Source organism: Nicotiana tabacum, chromosome 22, assembly GCF_000715075.1.
Source record: "Nicotiana tabacum cultivar K326 chromosome 22, ASM71507v2, whole genome shotgun sequence".
Classification (NCBI taxonomy): Eukaryota; Viridiplantae; Streptophyta; class Magnoliopsida; order Solanales; family Solanaceae; genus Nicotiana; species Nicotiana tabacum.
The window spans coordinates 223,900,868-223,921,101 of record NC_134101.1 but is presented as its reverse complement, the minus strand read 5'-3'; the positions used below and the strand labels follow the sequence as shown (position 1 = coordinate 223,921,101).

General features: G+C 39.9%; 1 protein-coding gene across 1 annotated transcript; it reads right to left on the bottom strand.

Moving 5' to 3' along the window:
• Window positions 1-456: 456 nt before the first annotated feature.
• On the bottom strand, window positions 457-2,289 carry LOC142176687 (premnaspirodiene oxygenase-like). The gene is made up of 2 exons (XM_075244832.1): window positions 1,837-2,289; window positions 457-1,252 (listed from the first exon to the last, which is right to left on the bottom strand). Exons 1-2 carry the CDS (start codon window positions 2,281-2,283, stop codon window positions 713-715), a joined length of 987 nt encoding a protein of 328 aa, XP_075100933.1. The 5' UTR covers window positions 2,284-2,289; the 3' UTR covers window positions 457-712.
• Between the last annotated feature and the right edge of the window lie 17,945 nt (window positions 2,290-20,234).

Below are 20,234 nucleotides of genomic sequence, written 5' to 3'. Positions count from 1 at the left end.
CTTACCATCAGAGTAACACAATTTACGGTTCTGGAGGAATCCTTGGTTTTTAAAAGCACATATTCTTTTCTTTCTTTGCTATGGAGAATTAGATAAAGTAAAAAAAAAAACAAAGGTTAAACAAAGTTAGAACCAAAAGAATAAAAGTAGTAGTATTTGCGAAACAAAAGTCGCCAGTGAAAACCGAAAGAGCAAAATAGATGACCAAATAATTAATGGAGCAAAAGAAAGTTAGTGCTTGATATTAGAGCCCGTAGACTTTTAGAGCCCTTCATCACCCATCATAAACCAAAGCACCCACCAAGCCTTTTGTTATCTGGGTGCTTGCTATTGTGTTATATTCCTTTTTTTAAATTCTCTATATAATTATACGTGTTCGGGGTCGAGGTTAATGGGTGCCCGAGCACCCTATTTTTATATGTAGATCCGCCCCTGTCCTCACTACATTCAAAAATATAAAAACAACAGAAAATCTTATTAGACAGCTTGTGTCGAAAACTATAATGACATATTTCTATATGCAAGACGACGCAAATACTAGAACCAAAGCAGCAAAGGAAGAAAGTACAGTGGTTGACAACGAAATTCAATTGCAAGATTCTTCTTTTAAGAAAAGGTTTGACGCCATGAGATCACTCTTGACAATGTTTATAAGGAGTAGCGATTAAGTGTAGGTCATTCTTTCTAGCACAAGCTGCTCCAGCCGCCTCAGTCAGTCTAGTTCACTTGGATTGATTTCAGTTGGGAGTTTCCAGTCAAAATGATACAACAATTGAGCTAGTGGAAAATAAACATTTGCTAAACCAAATGATATTCCAGGGCAAATTCTCCTTCCGCTACCGAATGGAAGATATTCAAAATTATTACCAGTATAATCCATAGAGTTATTTTCAAATCTCTCAGGTTTAAAGATTTCTACATCATCCCAATATTTTGGATCTCTTCCCATTGCCCAAACATTAACCACGACTTTTGTTTTCAATGGAATAGTGTAGCCATTTAAGTCTGTTTCTTCTCTACACTCTCTTGGAAGCAAAAGAGGTAGCGGAGGGTGGAGTCTGAAAGTTTCTTTAATGACCATCTTTAGGTATTTGAACTCCTCGACATCAATTTCACCAAAAGTTTCTTTCCCTCTCAAGATTTTTCTTACCTCTGCTTGAGTTTTGGCAAATACACTTGGATTCTTCATCATTTCGACCATGGCCCAATTAATTGTTGTTGCTGAAGTTTCTGTTCCCGCAGCAAACATGTCCTTCATTTTCGAGCAAATTACCATATTCATTTCTCTTACAAACTTCTTGACAAATTTCTACTGAAATATTCAAATAACATATCTGTACTACGTTTGTGCTACTACCTTTATTCTACACCGAAAGGAACTTTTAAATTTTCTATGCCAAAACCCAAAATAATTTTTATCATGTTATTTTGCTACTTGTTTCGTTATCCTAGTGCCAAGTTGTGGTGATTGAAATAACATTTGTTGTAATTTTCAAATGTGTAAATTTTATGATGAAAGTAAGATAGTTGTCCTATTTGAAAGCTAACTAAAGTGACTCTTTAAGTACAAAAATTAATTATGCAATTTGAGAACGTTAATGTTGAAGATAAATCATATTACTTCATCAATTTCACTTGTGGTAATAAATATGTCATGAAATACCTGTGGCTATGATAGCATGTTATTAAAGGTAAAATAAGAAGTTTAAAGTTAAATTATTTCTTATATAGGAATACGTCATTCTTTATGTAAAAGAATAAAAATAAGTATCACATAAAGTAGAACAGAAGGAATACTAACAATGAAGGTAGAAATATGTAGTATATAGTACTTACAAAGATAATAGCTTTGATGTTGTCGTTAGTGATTGGAAATTGAAGACCTCCTTCCTTCATAAGTCTTAGCAGTACATCAATTATACCTTCACTTCCTGATTCACAATTGGTCTTTGTAACCTTCTTGTGCTCAGTGATGATATTATCAAGAATCTCATCTAGTTCATTGTGTGCATCCATCACTTTAGCCTTCATTCCAGTAAGCACATGAAGAAACTTCAATGAAGGGAATATATCAGCCACATCAAACCCTTCCATTAAGTTTGACACTTTTTTGACTAATCGTGCAAATTCATCTTGCTCCTTGTATTCTTGTCCAAAGGCTGATCTACATGTCATAGAGCTTGTGAATAGAGCAAACCTTTTTGTTACATTAACCGGCTTACCAGGAGATGATCGAAAAAATTCAATCATACGATGAACTTCATCTTGTCTCATTGAACACATTACAAACATGTGGAGCCAAATATGAAATTTATTTTTGGGAAAAAGGTAAACTTTGTTCTTAGTAATTTTTGTTACAAAAAAAAAAAAGGATTAGAAGAATACACAGTAAATGTGCTTATTCTCCCTTTTTACCGGTCTTTGGTTATATTTATGTTAACCAAAAGGTTATATCGCATTTGTGTAATGACCCAAAAGGTTATTTTATAGTTTAGAACTTGATTCTGGGTTCCGAGGTCTTTAAAACCTCATTTTATTCCTTTTTGATTTGCGTGCGCAGTTCGGACGAGTTTCCGGAAAGCTTTTATGTTGAAAGTTGATGAAAATAATAATTTCTGCCTTTAATTTTTGTATAGTAACGGTTTATTTTCTATATTTTTGTATAGTGGCAGTCTATTTAGTATATTTTTTGTATAGTGACAGTCTATTGTATATAAATCATATAATGACCGTCCTATTTGTATAATTTTGTATAGTGACAGACTATTTTGTATAGTGACAGTCTATTATATATAAATTGTATAGTGACAGTCTATTTAATATACTTTTTGTATAGTGACGGTCTATTTTGTATAGTGACAGTCTATTTAGTATATTTTTGTATAATGACAGTCTATTTTGTATATATTTTATATAGTGACAGTCTATTGTATATAAATTATACTGTGGCAGTCTATTTTGTATATTTTTATACGGTGATAGTATATTTTGTATACTGATAGTCCATTATATATAAATTGTATAGTGACAGTCTATTAATTATATTTTTTGTATAGTGACATTTTATTTTGTATGTATTTTTTATAGTGAAGACTATGCATGATATAAATAATAAAAATCTTAAAAAGAGAAACACTCCAAAAATAATACTAAAATTTTAATTATTTATCTCACTTACAGTATGGGCACATAATGAACTCATATAGGAAAAGACAAAAAGTAACATTTATCACAAAAGTTTTAATTTTATATTCTTCACAAGTATGTATAAAATATTAATATCTAAATAGCATAGAAGCCTAAAAAGAATAAAATAATGAATGATTCCCTTTGAATAAATTAAAAGCTATCTTAGAAGCCATCTCCCATTGTGTTTCTGTGATACTTGGGTTTGTCAATTTCAGTGGCTAACCGCTAAAATTAGTTTTGAGCTATAAAATGTATATTATAATTTATAGCCACCGATTGTCATTAGTTTTTTTTTTTTTGAATGGCTAAAAATGATAATAGTGAATTTTGAGGATTCATTAAGTGAGATCACTGAGAGAGAAGGTCTACCTTCTCACTACTCTCTTCTTCAATATTCCATAGCAACAATAGACAATTCCCCACCCTCCGCTCATCAATCTTCTCAAATCCCTCCTAAACCTCCGGATATCCTTCACAAAAATAAAGGTATTAATCCACCTACATCAACACCATGTAAGGAATCTCAACATGCTGATGAAGGAAATAATTCTTCCACGACTACACTAGCCAAAATACCTCACCACCCCAACTCATCATATAAAGAGATTCTCCTTTTGGACTCTATCAATATTCACGTTTCTCAACCGCCTCTAGAACCAATTACTACTCAAGACACCCTTATGCAACTACACAGCCTAATTCAAGATTTGCCTAGCCAAAATCTTTGCTCCCAAGCAATCCAAAATCTTAATGATAACCTACAAGTCCCACTCACAGTAGACGACCTCCGTAGGATTTATCAACCATGGAGATATTCTCTTATTATTAAACTAATGGAAAAACATATCCTACACCAATACCTAAAGAGAAAACTATATCAGTTGTGGAAGCCAACAAAAAACTTCACCCTTATGGATCTAGGGGATGATTACTTCATAGTAAAGTTCAACAAGGAGGAAAATATGTCCAGAACACTCAGTAATGGACCTTGGTTTATTAATGGTTACCACCTATTAGTACAAAAATGGGAGCCACAATTTGTAGTCAGTGAGGCAAAACAACTGAAATCAGCAGTTTGGGTTCATCTTCCCCAACTCCCTAGTGAATTTTATGACTACCATTTTACAAAAAATTGGAAATACAATTGGCAGATTACTTAGGATTGATGGTTGCACCTCCTCTACTCTAAGAGGTAGATATGCTAGACTATGTATTAAAGTATCAATGGAAAAGCTGGTAAAGCCTTTTATTTATATTGGAAGCTATAAACACATATACATTATGAGGGTGGAAACTTTTTGTTCACCAATTGTGGTAAATTAGGCCACAACCAATCAAAATGTTCAATATTTTTATTACCTCCCAATCCCAGTGAGCAACAAGGAAGTCCAGCAGATATCTCAAAACAAGACACTCAAAGTGATTGGGTGACTGTCACCTTTAACAAGAAAAAAAGACTACTGGAGTTAAGCCAATCCCAATACTAAGGTAATCAATCCAGGTACACGCCCAAAACTCAATGACACTGACACAGGTATGTCTTCTAATTCCCAAAAGTTTAATTTTCCTAAATTCAAATATATGGGAAACAATCTCTCCAATGCACCTGCTACTGACTCAAAATTTAGACAATCCACGGACAAAAACTCTAATACTAATATCCTCTCCTCAAATGTTGGCCAAAAATCTAATAATGTTTTTGAGATTCTACAAAGTAAGGATGAAAAGCCCATGGTTTTCGAAAATGGTTTAGCAAGAAATCTGGCTATAATCCCTAACACCCAATGCATGCAAAGTAGAAAAGATAAATTCCTACATGTGTCCAAGACAAATGATATTTTGGAACTAACACCCCAATCATTAGATGAATCTTCCACTAAAAACAAAATAGGTAATTACTTAGCTACCTCTAAACTAAAGGAAATAACTAATCCTAAAATGGATATTACCACTACCCAATCCATTAACCCTACCTCGTCAACATTACACATGGACATGCATGCAAAGGAGGGTAGCAAAATGGCGGATTATTCAGAGGACCTAGCAACAACAAAATCCACCAAAATTTTATATATTCCCACACGCCAAGCCAATTATCTCCTATGCAGATAAAGAATTCCATAGAAATCAAGAAACCTAGGATAACTACCAATCCTATTACCAACACTAACCAAATAAATAACACACAAGAAGAGAATGCCGAGACTTCCACTCACAACCAGGAGAAGGTTTCGGCTAGTTCACATCCCAAACCAACACATAATTCCTTGGCCAACCTTCCACCTATGCCACCACAATTACAAAATCAATCACTATTCTTCACACCCCCATCAACCTCAAAATTACCAACCGACCTCTTGGCTGGAAGCATGCATTCCATGCAATAACCTTAAACATCCAATTAATAATCAAGAGATGGTAATAATAATCTTGAATACCCGCTACCTAGCCCGACTAATATTGGAATGAATGCATATAGTAATGAACAACTACACCAATCAAGCATGGATCAACAATATCCTACACCCTCTGGCTCCTCACATGAATCACACACTAATCTTTGACATGTAGGAACAATGGAATCTACTAAAAAAAACCAACCAATTCATCAATCTTCCAATGAATCTACCATTCTTTCCATCGGAGGAAAGCATGACAATAAACCCGATCTTCATACCTTGGAGTCACCATGTAGTCCAGGAATCGAGCAATCTACCAAACATGGCCCCAGTAAATCTGGAATACAACATCCAAGTCAATGTGCTAGGACAAGATCCACCACAACATCCAGTAGAGGAAGAAGAAGAACCCCTTCCATAAGGTACTCAACCGAGTGTGGAATTTTCAAGCCTAAACGAGGTAAAAATACTACTCTTCCCAAAATTATGGAGCAAGAAATACATATTCAGCTGCCCCAATACCATATACAAGTGCTCAATGCATGTTCGACCACCACAAGATCCCACAGTAGGAAAACATGCAATAATCCTAGTCTCATCAAGAAAGAGGAGCCACAACTCAGTGGAGAGGGAGTCAATTGTCAACCAACAACAAGTATCTCAAATGAATAGAGCCACTACTATAATATTTTGGAACGTTAGAGGTGACAATAATGATGATTCCGTCGTAATTTTAGGAAATTAATTGACACTCATAAACCCTGCATGGTAGCCCTTCTTGAGACTAGGATGTTGTTGCATGCCCCCCTTCTAAATGAATTCAACTTCTCTGAGCTCACAGAGGTTCCTGCGGATGGCCAATCAGGAGACATGGCCATCCTCTATAATCACAATATGGTGACAGTGGAACACTTCTCAAAAAAATGGTCAAGAAATTCATGCTCTTTTAGAGGTACGCCCTTTTAATTTTAAATGGCCTTTTTCAGCTATATATGATAGTACAAAAGTCCAACTTAGAGATATTGTGTAGGATAAACTTAAAATTCTTTCATAAAATTATAAGGGACCTTGGATGTTGTGAGGACTTAAATGACATTATCCCTAGTAATGAAAAAATAGGTGGAAGACCATTGAAAATATCTAGAGCTTCAAAACTGTGCGAAAATATGGACTGTTGTAATCTTATCGACCATGGTTTCAAGGGTAGCAAATTCACGTGGTCTAAACATAGGAAAATGAAAGGGTTAACTATATAAAGATTATATCGTGTTTTAGCAAACGATGATTAGTTAAAATTATTTCTAAATGTTACTATCACTCATCTCCCAAAAACCCACTCGGACCATAAACCAATTCTAGTAAGATTAAATAACATCAATCATCACTGTGAAATTTTTTTTCGTATTGAAAATATTTGGTGCACTCATCCAAATTTTGGTAACATTGTTGCGAATCAATGGAGTAATAAAGACTTAATAGACGCTACCAAAACCTGTACTGACTATATTAAAATTTGGGGTAAAGAACACTTTGGCAATATAATTAGGGATAAAAAAAATACTCCTAGCCAGATTAAACGGTATCCAAAAATCCCCTCATTATAACCATAGTTTCTTTCATCAAGAGTTGGAAGAGAACCTTCTCAGAGACTACAATAACATACTTAAACTTGAAGAACACTATTGGAAATTAAGGTCGAGAATTAATTGGCTAAACGAGAGAGATACTAACACTAGTTTTTTCCAAATTAGTACCTCTAATAGGAAGAGTCCAAAACCACATTATCTTCTTTAGGAACAGTGAAAGTGCATGGCTAGATAATCACCAAGATATCCTTAATCATACCCTTGAACACGTTACCTCTCTATTTACTACTAGTCATACATATGCAAATTGGACCCACATGTTACATAGTTCAACTAGTTTCCATAATGTTGACCTTACACCATTAGATAATGCCTTACTTGATAGTGAAATTAATACAACTATTTTTCCCCTCAAGCCTTTTTAATCTTCGGTGCATGATAGATTACACCCTTTTTTTAATCAAAAATACTAGAAAATTTTAGGAAACTTTGTTAGGGTTTTCTATTACAAAATTTTTAGTGAACATGCCATCCCTCCAGAGATCAATACTACCTATCTCTGCCTAATTCCAAAATTCCCCAATGCTTACAACCTCAATAATTTTTGGCCAATTAGTCTATACAATACTATTTACAAGATTATCACAAAAATCATTGCAAACAGGCCAAAGCCAATGCTTACTACTCTCATAAGCCCTACTCAATCTAGCTTCATTAAAAATAGAAGGGTCAGTGACAATGCCATTATTATTCAACAACTTATTCATCAATTCAAAAAAACAAAACGAAATAATGGCAAAATGCTGGTCAAAATTGACCTTGAAAAGGCATTCGATAAGTTAGAATGGTTCTTCATATACATGACCTTTTATATATCAAAATCCCCCCAAAAATGTCAAAACTAATTATGTCCTGTTTATCAACAACATCCACATTTGTTCTAGTCAATGGAGCAAAAACCAAGTTTTTCTACCCATGTAGGGGCAGGTAGGGTGACCCAATGTCCCCCCTATATATTTATACTACGCATGAAAATGTTATCAAATTACGTAAACCATCTAGTGAACATTAGGACATGGAATTGTCATGACCCTAACCGCGAACCCGGTCATGATGGCGCCTCTCGTGAAGACAAGGCCAGCCAGTCCAACACAATACACTTTTTTAAGCAGTTAATTACCATAAAACAGTTTAAATCATGATTTAATAGCAATAATTTGCAAAATTATAAATAACAATAGAAGAAACCATCACGACATAGCCCAAACTGGGGTGTCACAAGTCATGAGCAACTAAGGATCCTGATACGAGTCTACTAAATATACTATCTGGTACAACTGTTTGAAGAATATAAAAGTAATAAGATAAGGGAGACACGGGGGTTGCGGATGCCAACAGCTACCTCGTAGTCTCCGAAACACCGCCTAGATTGGAGGGATCAGCACTCAGGAGCGGGACTTGCTGCGCCTGAATCTGCACACAGGGGTGCATTGAGTAAAGTGAATACTCCAACTCAGTGAGTAATAAATATAAATAATGGCTGAAAGCAAGAAAACACGTGCAAATACAAAGTAATCTATACCAAAGCAGTAAAATCACTTAAAATAGTAAATTAGTGATATATCAAGTAAACTTCCTTTTTCAACCAGTAAAACAAGTAATTTGGCAGGTAATTAACAAGTAGAAATCCGCCACTCGGGCAGCAACTCAGAACACTACCAGCCCCAGGAGGGGTCCCTTACGGCCCAAGCGCAATATCAAGCCATCTCGTGGCATCAACTCTCGACTCTCGGCCTCACATCACTCAAGCCACCTCATGGAATATAAATGTATCTCAAGCCCTCGGCCTCATATCACTCAGTTTATCCTCACATCTGGCCCTCGGCCGCACTCAGTCCAAAAAGTATCATCACAAGCCCCTCGGGAATTAGTAAAACAGTAGTTCTCAACCTAAAACATCATTTGGAAATATCATTTAAGTCTCAAAACTGAGTAAAATGGCTGAGTTGTAAAACAGTAGGAAACCACAGAACTAAGTTCAAGAAATAAATCAAAACAGTGAGGAAATAGTGATAAAAATCCCCGGAGGGTTCAAATTGTTAGCACGAAGCCCAAATATGGTAATCAGCCCAAACCATTATGATAACAAACAAGTTTCAGTCGAATACGCGGTAAAAACATCACTCGAGAAAGGCCAAATCACAATCCCCAATAGTAAACGACCCCACGCTCATCGTCAGCGCGTGTCTCACCTCAATATAGCACTAATGTGCAATCCGGGGTTTCAAATCCTCAGGACATCGCTTACAATCATTACTCACCTCGAACTGGCTAATTCTCTAGCTCGCGATGCCTTTCCCCTCGAATTGGCCTCCACGCACGTCGAATCTATCCAAAATCAGAGCGAATACGTCACATTATGCTAATGGAACAAAGCTCAAGTGAAAACAATTGAATTACCACAAAATTCCAGAAATTGGTTAAACCCGACCCACAGGACCACATCTCGAAATTTGAAAAAATTCACAAAACTAGAATCCTTATACTCTCACGAGTCCACCCATACGAAAATTATCCAATTTAAATACCATTTGGTCCGTGAAATCATCATTTTACATTTTTTAAAGATTTCACAATTTTCTTCCCAAATTCCATTCTAAATCATGAATTAAATAATAACTTTAAATCTGAGTTAGAATCACTTACCCTGATGAATTCCTTGAAAAACCTTCGAAAAATTGCCAAAAATCGAGCTCTCTAGGTCAAAATATCAAATAAAACCTAAAACCTCGTATTTATAGAGTACCCCATAGATTTCCACCTTCGCGGGCTGCCCAAAATTTACCGCGTTCTGCACAAAGCCAGTGCGGTCTACACAAAAACGACTGCGGCCGCACATGCTTTCTTCTGCAGTTATAGACTTTAGTATTTTGGCTGTAACTTTCGTTACAGATGTCCAAATTACAATATCTTTACCTTTCTGTAAACCATATACGAAGGGATACAACTCTTGTTTTTGAATCATCTCAAAATTCCTTGTAGATTAAAAGATATGAGCTTCCGAAGTAAGACCAACGAAATGTTCTTCACCGCGGCCGCACACCATTTTGTGTGGTCCGCACAGCACCTACCGCGGCTGCACAACATTTTGTGCGGTCCGCACAACACTCACCGCAGATGCACTTCATTTTATGCGGACCGCGCTGGTGAGTTCCGAGGTCTGCAACCCTTCTGGATCTGCTACAGCTATGATTTTTGGCCTAAAACATCCCGGAACCTACCCGGAACTCGCCCAAACCCCCCGGACTTCAAAGCAATTGTACCAACACATCCCATGACATCATTCAAACTTGTTCAAAACCTCGGGACTCTCACAACAACATCAAATCACCAATTTAACATGGGATTCACGCCTAAGAACTCCAAGAACTCTTAAATTATGCTTTCGATAAAAAGTCTATCAAATTTCACCCGAATGATCTGAAATTTTGTACACACATTCCAAATGACACAATGAAGCTACTGTAACTCTCGGAATTCCTTTCCGCCCCTATATAAAAATCTCTCCTATCAACCGGAAATCGCCAAACTATCAACATCGCCAATCAAGGGTAAATTTTCTCTACAACTCCAAAACCCATTCCGATCGCGCTCCTAAGTCACAAATCACCTCCCAAAGCTAACCGAACCATCAGAACTCACATCCGAGCCCTCTAACACATAAGTCAACATCCAATTGACTTTTCCAACTTAAGCCTTCTTAAAAGAGACTGTCTTATTTCTTACCAAAATCCTCTCCGAACTCAAACTAATCAACCCGATCACATAAAACACGGATAACGAAGTGTAAAGAAGCTGAAATGGGGGAAAACAGAGCGGTAACTCATGAGACGACTGGCTGGGTCATCACATCCTCCCCAACTTAAACAAACGTTCGTCCTTGAATGATTCAAGAAATATACCTAAAGCCTCAAACAGGTGAGGATATATTCTCCGCATCTCCCGCTCGGTCTCCCAGCTAGCCTCCTCCACGGGCCAACCTCTCCACTGCACCTTCACTGAAGCTATATCCTTTGATCTCAACTTCCGAATCTGATGCTCCAAAATAGCTGCTGGCTCCACATCATAAGTCAAATAACCGTCTAACTGAACCGTACTGAAATCTAGAACATGAGACAGATTTCCAATATACTTCCGGAGCATAGAAACATGGAATACCGGATGCACACTCGATAAGATGGGTGGCAAAGCAAGCTCATAAGCCACCTCCCCAATCCTCCGAAGCACCTCAAAGGCCCAAAGAACCGAGGACTCAATTTCCCTTTCTTTCCAAATCTCATAACACCCTGCATAGGTGAAACCTTCAGCAGAACCTTCTCGCCAACCATGTGGGACACATCTCGAACCTTCCTCTCAGCATAACGCTTTTCCCTCAACTGCGCTGTACGAAGGCTCTCCTAAATCACCTTCACCTTCTCCAAAGCATCCTGTACCAAATCAGTTCCCAATAGCCTAGCGTCTCCGAGCTCGAACCAACCAACTGGGTATCTACACCGCCTCCCATACAAGGCCTCATATGGGGCCATCTGAATATTCGACTGGTAGCTGTTGTTGTAGGCAAACTTTGCGAGCGGTAGAAACTCATCCCATGATCCTCTAAAATCAATGACACAAGCGTGCAACATGTCCTCTAATATCTGAATAGTACGCTCAGACTGCCCGTCAGTCTGAGGATAAAAAGTTGTGCTCAACTCCACCTGAGTACCCAACTCTCTCTGCACGGCTCTCCAAAATTGCGAAGTAAACTGAGTACTTCTGTCTGAAATGATGGAAACCGGTACACCATGCAAACGAACAATCTCCTAGATATAAATCCCTGCCAACCGCTCTGAAGAATATGTAGTACACACCGGAATAAAGTGCGCGGACTTGGTCAGCCGATCCACAATCACCCAAATAGCATTGAACTTCTTCAAAGTACGTGGAAGTCCAACAACAAAGTCCATAGTGATCCTCTCCCACTTCCATTCAGGAATAACCATCTGCTGAAGCAAGCCTCCCAGTCTCTGATGCTTATATTTCACCTGCTGACAATTGAGACACCGAGCTACAAATCCCACAATATCTTTCTTCATCCTTCTCCACCAATAGTGCTGCCTCAAATCATGATGCATCTTCGCGGCACCCGGATGAATGGAATACTGCGAGCTATGGGCCTCCTCCAGAATCAACTCCCGAAGCCCATCCACATTGGGCACACAAATCCATCCGTGCATCCTCAACACCCCATCATCACCAATGGTCACATCTCTAGCATCATCATGCTGAACTTTGTCCTTAAGGACAAGCAAATACGGATCATCATACTGGCGCTCTCTGATGTGATCATATAAGGAAGACTGAGAAACCGCACACGCCAACATCTCACTCGGCTCTGAAATATCTAACCTTACGAACCGATTGACTAAGGCCTGAACATCAACTGAAAAGAGTCTCTCCCCAACTGGAATATCTGCTAAACTTTCCATACTCACTGCCTTCCAGCTCAAAGCATCGGCCACCACATTGGCCTTTCCTGGATGGTACAATATAGTGATATCATAATCCTTAAGCAACTCTAACCATCTCCGCTGCCTCAAATTAAGATCTTTTTTCTTGAACAAATGTTGAAGACTGCGATGATCGACGAATACATCACAAGATACGCCATACAAATAATGCCTCCAAATCTTCAATGCATGAACTATGGCAGCCAACTCCAAATCATGAATATGGTGCTTCTTCTCATGGGGCTTCAACTGACGAGAAGCATGAGCAATAACCCTACCCTCCTGCATCAATACACAACCAATCCAAACTCTCGAGGCATCACAATACACGGTATATGAACTTGAAGCTGATGGCAAAACCAATACTGGAGTTGTGGTTAAGGCTGTTTTGAGCTTCTAAAAGTTCTCCTCACACTCGTCCGACCATACAAATGAAACACCCTTCTGAGTCAACTTGGTCAAGGGCGATGCGATAGATGAGAATCCTTGAAAAAACTGGAGATAATAGCCTGCCAACCCAAGAAATCTACGAATCTCTGTGGCTGAGGACAGTCTAGGCCAACTCTGAACCGCCTCTATCTTCTTTGGATCAACGTGAATACCCTCGCTGGACACCACGTGCCCCAAGAAAGTCACTGAACCGAGCCAAAACTCACACTTGGAGAATTTTACATAAAGCTTCTCCTCCCTCAATCTCTGCAATACAACTCTCAAATGCTCTGTGTGCTCTTCCTGACTACACGAGTACACCAGAATATCATCAATGAATACTATAACGAACAAATCAAGATAAGGTCGAAACACGATGTTCATCAAATACATGAACGATGCTGGAGCATTGGTTAGCCCGAAAGACATTACAAGGAACTCATAATGACCATATCTGGTCCTGAAAGAAGTCTTAAGAATATCTGAATTCCTGATCTTCAACTGGTGATAACCCGAACGGAGATCAATCTTGGAGAACACCATCGCTCCCTAAAGCTGGTCAAATAAATCATCAATGCGAGGCAAATGATACTTGTTCTTAATTGTTACCTTGTTCAATTGCCTATAGTCGATGCACATTCTCATTGTGCCATCCTTCTTCTTCACAAACAGAACGGGCTCAGCCCAAGGTGACATAGTAGGGCGAATGAACCCCTTATCTAGGAGTTTTTGAAGTTGCTCCTTTAATTCTTTCAATTCTGCTGGTGCCATATGATATGACAGAATAGAAATGGGCTGAGTGCCCGGCACCAAGTCAATACCAAAATCAATATCCCTGTCTGGTGGCATGCCCGGTAGGTCTGCAGGAAAAACATCGGCAAAATCCCTCACAACTGGGACAGAATCAATACTAGGAGTCTCAGCTCCAACATCCCTCACGAACGCTAGATATGAAAGGCAACCCTTCCCAACCATACGTTGGGCCTTCAAGAAAGAGGTCACTCTACTAGGAACATAATCAGTCACACCACGCCACTCAATCTGCGGTACACCTGGCATAGCCAAAGTGACTGTCTTAGCATGATAGTTTAGAATAGCACGACACGGAGATAACCAATCTATGCCCAAAATGACATCGAAATCTACCATGCTCAATAGTAATAGATCCACTCGGGTCTCTAGACCCACAATAGTCACCATACATGACCGGCACACACGGTCTACAACAATAGTATCACCCACTGGGGTAGATACATGAATAGGTGAAGCAAGAAACTCAGGGGGCGTACCCAAATAATGAGAAAAATATGATGACACATAAGAAAAGGTGGAACCAGGATCAAATAATACAGAGGTATCTCTGTGGCAGACTAAAACAATACCTGTGATAACAGCATCTGAAGCAATAGCATCGGGTCTGCCTGGGAGTGCATAGAAACGAGCCTGGCCACCACCTGATTGACCTCCCCCTCTGTGGAGACCCCTGGCTGCCTGACCTCCACTCCTAGATGGCTGGGCGGGTGGTGAAGTAACTAGAGCAGAAGTCGAGGGTTGACCCCTCTACTGGGACGAACTAGCAACATGATGAGGACACTGCCTCCACACATGCCCAAACTCTCTACACTCAAAATAACTCACAGGTGCTAGAGAAGGGGACTGAAGGGAACCCCTCATACCGGAGTGACTAGTTGATGCACTCGGCATAGAAGAACCTTGAGCTGACGAGGCACGAGATAAACTCTGAGCTGGAAGGGCACTGAGTGAAGGCTAGCTCTGCTGACACCCACGATAACCACAACCTACAGATGCCCCGCGATACTCTGGACGGGCTAACTGACCAGACCTGAAAGAATGACCTCTACCATGTTGGAACTGGCCCCTCGAAGGGGCACCACTATAACTACCCGATCCTCTTGGCCTCTTGGCCTCCCTCTTCTCTCGCTCCTGATGGCGAACAGTCTCAATCTCCCGGGTGATATCAACAACCTCCTCGAAGGTAGCACCCATCACTCTCGCTGGTTATAAGAATACGGAGATGATAGTTAAGGCCATCAACAAATCTCCAGATCCTCTCACGATCTGTCGGAACCATCCAGATGACATGACGAGCCAACGCAGAAAACCTCGACTCATACTATGGCACAGTCATATCCCCCTATCGCAACCACTCAAACTGTCTATGCAGCTCCTCTCTACGGGACTGCGACATATACTTCTCCAGAAAGAGAACGGAGAACTCCTGCCAAGTGAGGGGCACTACTCCCACAGGCCTACGCCTCTCATATGCCTCCCACCAAGTGAAGGCAGCCCCAGAAAATTGAAAAGTAGTAAATGCCACACCACTAGACTCAAGAATCCCTGTTGTATGGAGCATCTGCTGGCACTTATCCAAGAAACCCTAGGCATCCTCGCCCTCTGCTCCGCTGAATGTCGGAGGCTAGAGTCTACCAAACCTCTCAAGACGACGCTGCTCATCATCCGGCATAACTAGCACAACAAACTCCTGAGCTGGTGCAACCGGCTGGGCTGGAGGTACCCCCGGCGTCTGAAGTCCCTACACTACCTACTTAGGTGTGTGAGCAGCAGGGGTCTGATTGCCTCCCACGGCCTGTGAAGTAGCTGCTGCTGTGGTGGCTGAAACTACCTGAGCCAGGCCATTACAAACTGATAAGATCTATGCCAAGGCCTCCTAAAGACCCGGAATCACGATAGGCACAGCTGGTGTCTAAATTGGTCCTGCTGGAGCATCCATAGCTGGAGTCTGATCTAGAACTAGGGCAGCTGGTGGATTTACAGGTACTGCCCTCGCTACTTTGTCTCTACCATGACCACGACCGCGTCCATGGCCTCTGGTGGTCTCAGCTAGTGGCACTGGTGGTCGTCCACCTCGTCCGGTAGAACGTGTCCTCACCATCTGTGAGAGAATGGAATGCTAGAAGTTTAGTACACGGACCAACAAGTTCGCACGATAAGAATTTCAAGAATATGAAGTTTGTCCTAAAGGTTCTGCAGCCTCTCGAGGATAAATACAGACGTCTCTGTACCGATCCGTGAGACTCTACTAAACATGCTCATGAATCGTGAGACCTATGTAACCTAGGCTCAGATACCAACTTGTCACGACCCAAACCCCGAACCCAGTCATGATGGCACCTCTCGTGAAGACAAGGCCAGCCAGTCCAACACAATACACTTCTTTAAGCAGTTAATTACTATAAAATATTTTAAAGCATGATTTAATAGCAATAATTCGCAAAAATATAGATAACAATAGAAGAAACCATCCCGACACAACCCAAACCGGGGTGTCACAAGTCATGAGCAACTAAGGATCCTGATACGAGTCTACTAAATACACTATCTGGTATAACTATTTGAAGAATATAAAAGTAATAAGATAAGGGAGATACGGGGGCTGCGGACACCAGCAGCTACCTCGTAGTCTCCGAAACACCACCTAGACTGGAGGGATCAACACTTAGAAGCGGGACCTGCTGCGCCTGAATCTTCACACAGGGGTGCAGGAGGTAAAGTGAGTACTCTAACTCAGTAAGTAATAAATATAAATAATGGCTGAAAGCAAGAAAACACGTGCAAACACAAAGCAATCTATACTGAAACAGTAAAATCACTTAAAACGGTAAATCAGTGAAATATCAAGTAAACTTCCTTTTTCAACCAGTAAAACAATTAATTTGGTCGGTAATTAACAAATAGAAATCTGCCCCTCGGGCAACAACTCAGAATAGTATCAGCCCCTCAAGCTCTCTCTCAAAACAATATCAGCCCCTCAAGCTCACTCTCAAAACAGTATCAGCCCCTCGGGCTCACTCTCAGAATAGTATCAGCCCCTCCGGCTCACTCTCAGATCACAATGGGTACCCGCGCTCACTAGGGGTGTGCAGACTCCGGATGGGCCCCTTACGGCTTAAGCGCAATATCAAGCCATCTCGTGGCATCAACTCTTGGCTCTCGGCCTCACATCACTCAAGCCACCTCGTAGCGTATAAATGTATCTCAGGCCCTCGACCTCATATCACTTAGTGTATCCTCACATTTGGCCCTCGACCGCACTTAGTCCAAAAATAATCATCACAAGCCCCTCGGGCATTAATAAAACAGTAGTTCTCAGCCCAAAACATCATTTAGAAATATCATTTAAGTCTCAAAACTGAGTAAAAGTGGCAAAGTTGTAAAACAGTAGGAAACCACAGGACTGAGTTCAAGTAATAAATCAAAACAGTGAGGAAATAGTGATAAAAATCCCCAGAGGGTTCAAATAGTTGGCACGAAGCCCAAATATGGCAATCAGCCCAAACCATTATGATAACAAACAATTTTCAGCCAAATACGCGGTAAAAACATCACTCGTGGCGGGCCAAATCACAATCCCCAATAGTAAACGACCCCACACTCATCATCAAACGCGTGTCTCACCTCAATATAGCACTACAATGTGCAATCCGAGGTTTCAAACCCTCAGGACATCATTCACAATCATTACTCACCTCGAATTGGCTAATTCTCTAGCTCGTGACACCTTTTCCCCTCGAATTGGCCTCCATGCGCGTCGAATCTATCCAAAATCAGAGTGAATACATCACATTATGCTAAGGGAACAAAGACCAAGCGAAAACAATCGAATTACCACAAAATTCCAGTAATTAGTCAATCCCGACCCCCGGGCCCACATCTTGGAATTTTACAAAATTCACAAAACTAGAATCCATATACTCTCACGAGTCTATCCGTACAAAAATTATCCAATTCCGATACCATCTTGTCCGTTAAATTATCATTTTACATTTTTGAAAGATTTCACAATTTTCTTACCAAATTCCATTCCAGATCATGAATTAAATGATGAATTCAATGATATATTCGTGTACTCTAGCCAAATCTTAGTTAGAATCACTTACCCCAATGAATTTCATGAAAAACTTTTGAAAAATCGCCAAAATTCGAGCTCTCTAGGTCAAAATATCAAATAAAACCTAAATCCTCGTATTTATAGAGTACACTACAGATTTCCACCTCCGCGGGCCGCATAAAATCGACCGCGGTCCGCACAAAACCAATGCGGTCCGTACAAAAATGACCGCGGCCGCACAGGCTTTCTTCTGCAGTGACAGACTTTAGTATTTTGCTCATAACTTTCGCTACAGATGTCCAAATTGTGATATCTTTACCTTTCTGGAAACTAGACATGAAGAGATACAAGTTTCCTTTTGAATCATCTCAAAATTAGTTGTAGATCAAAAGATATGAGCTTCCGAAGTAGGATCAGCGGAATGTTCTTCACCGTGGTCGCACACCATTTTGTGCGGTCCGCACAACACCTACCGCGGCCGCACACCATTTTGTGTGGTCCGCACAGTACTCACCACGGACGCACTTCTTTTTGCGGGACCGTGCTGGTGAGTTCCAAGGCCTGCAACCCTTCTGGACCTGCTACAGCTATGATTTTTGGCCTAAAACATCCTGGAACCTACCCGGAACTCGCCCGAACCCCCGGGACTTCAAACCAATTGTAAAAACACATCCCATGACATAGTTCAAACTTGTTCAAAACCTCGGGACGCTCACAACAACATCAAATCACCAATTTAACGTGGGATTCAAGCCTAAGAACTCCAAGAACTCTTAAATTATGCTTTCGATCAAAATTCTTTCAAATCTCACCTTAATGATCTGAAATTTTTTACACACATCCCAAATGACACAAAGAAGCTACTGCAACTCTCGGAATTCCTTTCCAAACCCTATATCAACATTTCGCCTATCAACCGAAAATCGCCAAACTATTAAATTTCTCCAATTCAAGCCTAAATCTTCTCTACAACTCCAAAACCCATTCCGATCACACTCCTAAGTCACAAATCATTTCCCGAAGCTAACCGAACCATCGAAACTCACATCCAAGCCCTCTAACATATAAGTCAATATTTGGTTGACTTTTCCAGCTTAACCCTTCTTAAAAAAGACTAAGTGTCTCATTTCTTACCAAAATCCTCTCCGAAATCAACCCGATCTCATAAAAAACAGATAGCGAAGCGTAAAGAAGCTGAAATGGGAGAAAACGGAGTGGTAATTCTTGAGGTGACTGGCCGGGTCGTCTTAGGGATCATGTTATGATGGGCAAAGATAGCCCTCCTCTATCTCATCTTTTCTTTGCAGATGACTTGGTTTTAATTGAAAAAGCCAACAATATAACTACATCATCCATTCAGTCTGCCTTTAAGCACTTTTGTGACCTTTCCGGGCAAACTATAAACTACGCTAAATCCATAATAATTTTCTCAAAATATTATAGCAAAATAACTAGCTCAAATATCTCCCATTGCCTTGGGATAAAAGTATATAATTCTTTTGGTAAATACCTAGGTTTCCCTATTATAAATAATAACCCCAATCACAAAGATTACCAATTCATCATCGACACTAGGAGAAGTAAACTTTCTTGGTGAAAATGTGATAAACTAAACCTAGCTGGTAGAAGTACTTTAATAACATCAACTCTCTCCAGTATACCAACATATTACATGCAATATACATTGCTCCCCCCTAAAACTCTTAAGAACATCGACCAAATTCAATGAAATTTTCTTTGGGGTACAAGTGATCATAAAAGGAAGCTTCACATTTTCAATTGAGATTTGGTTACTAGAACCAAAGATGAAGGAGGATTAGGGTTAAGAAAAGCTCGTTCTAAGAACCTAACCTTATTAGCCCGTCTAGCCTGGAGATTAGCTAACAACACCACCAATTTATGGGCAATTACCCTCCTTAGAAACTACTCTCATAAGCCAAGTGGAAAGGGCTCGTTCATTTGGAATAATATAATTAAGGGATGAAAAATATGCCAAAAGGTATGACATGGTCCATCCACAATTCCTCCTCTCTTAATCTGTGGGAAAATAGATGGATCCCCAACTCAAACACCCTAAGAAGCTATGTCATAGGTCCCCTAACCAAAGAGGAAGACTCTCCTAGGATATTGATGTTAGATCTGAAAATAGGTGAAACTTGAAAAAATTACCTTTATTATCCCGGACGAGATAGCTGGCAATATTCTCTCTAAC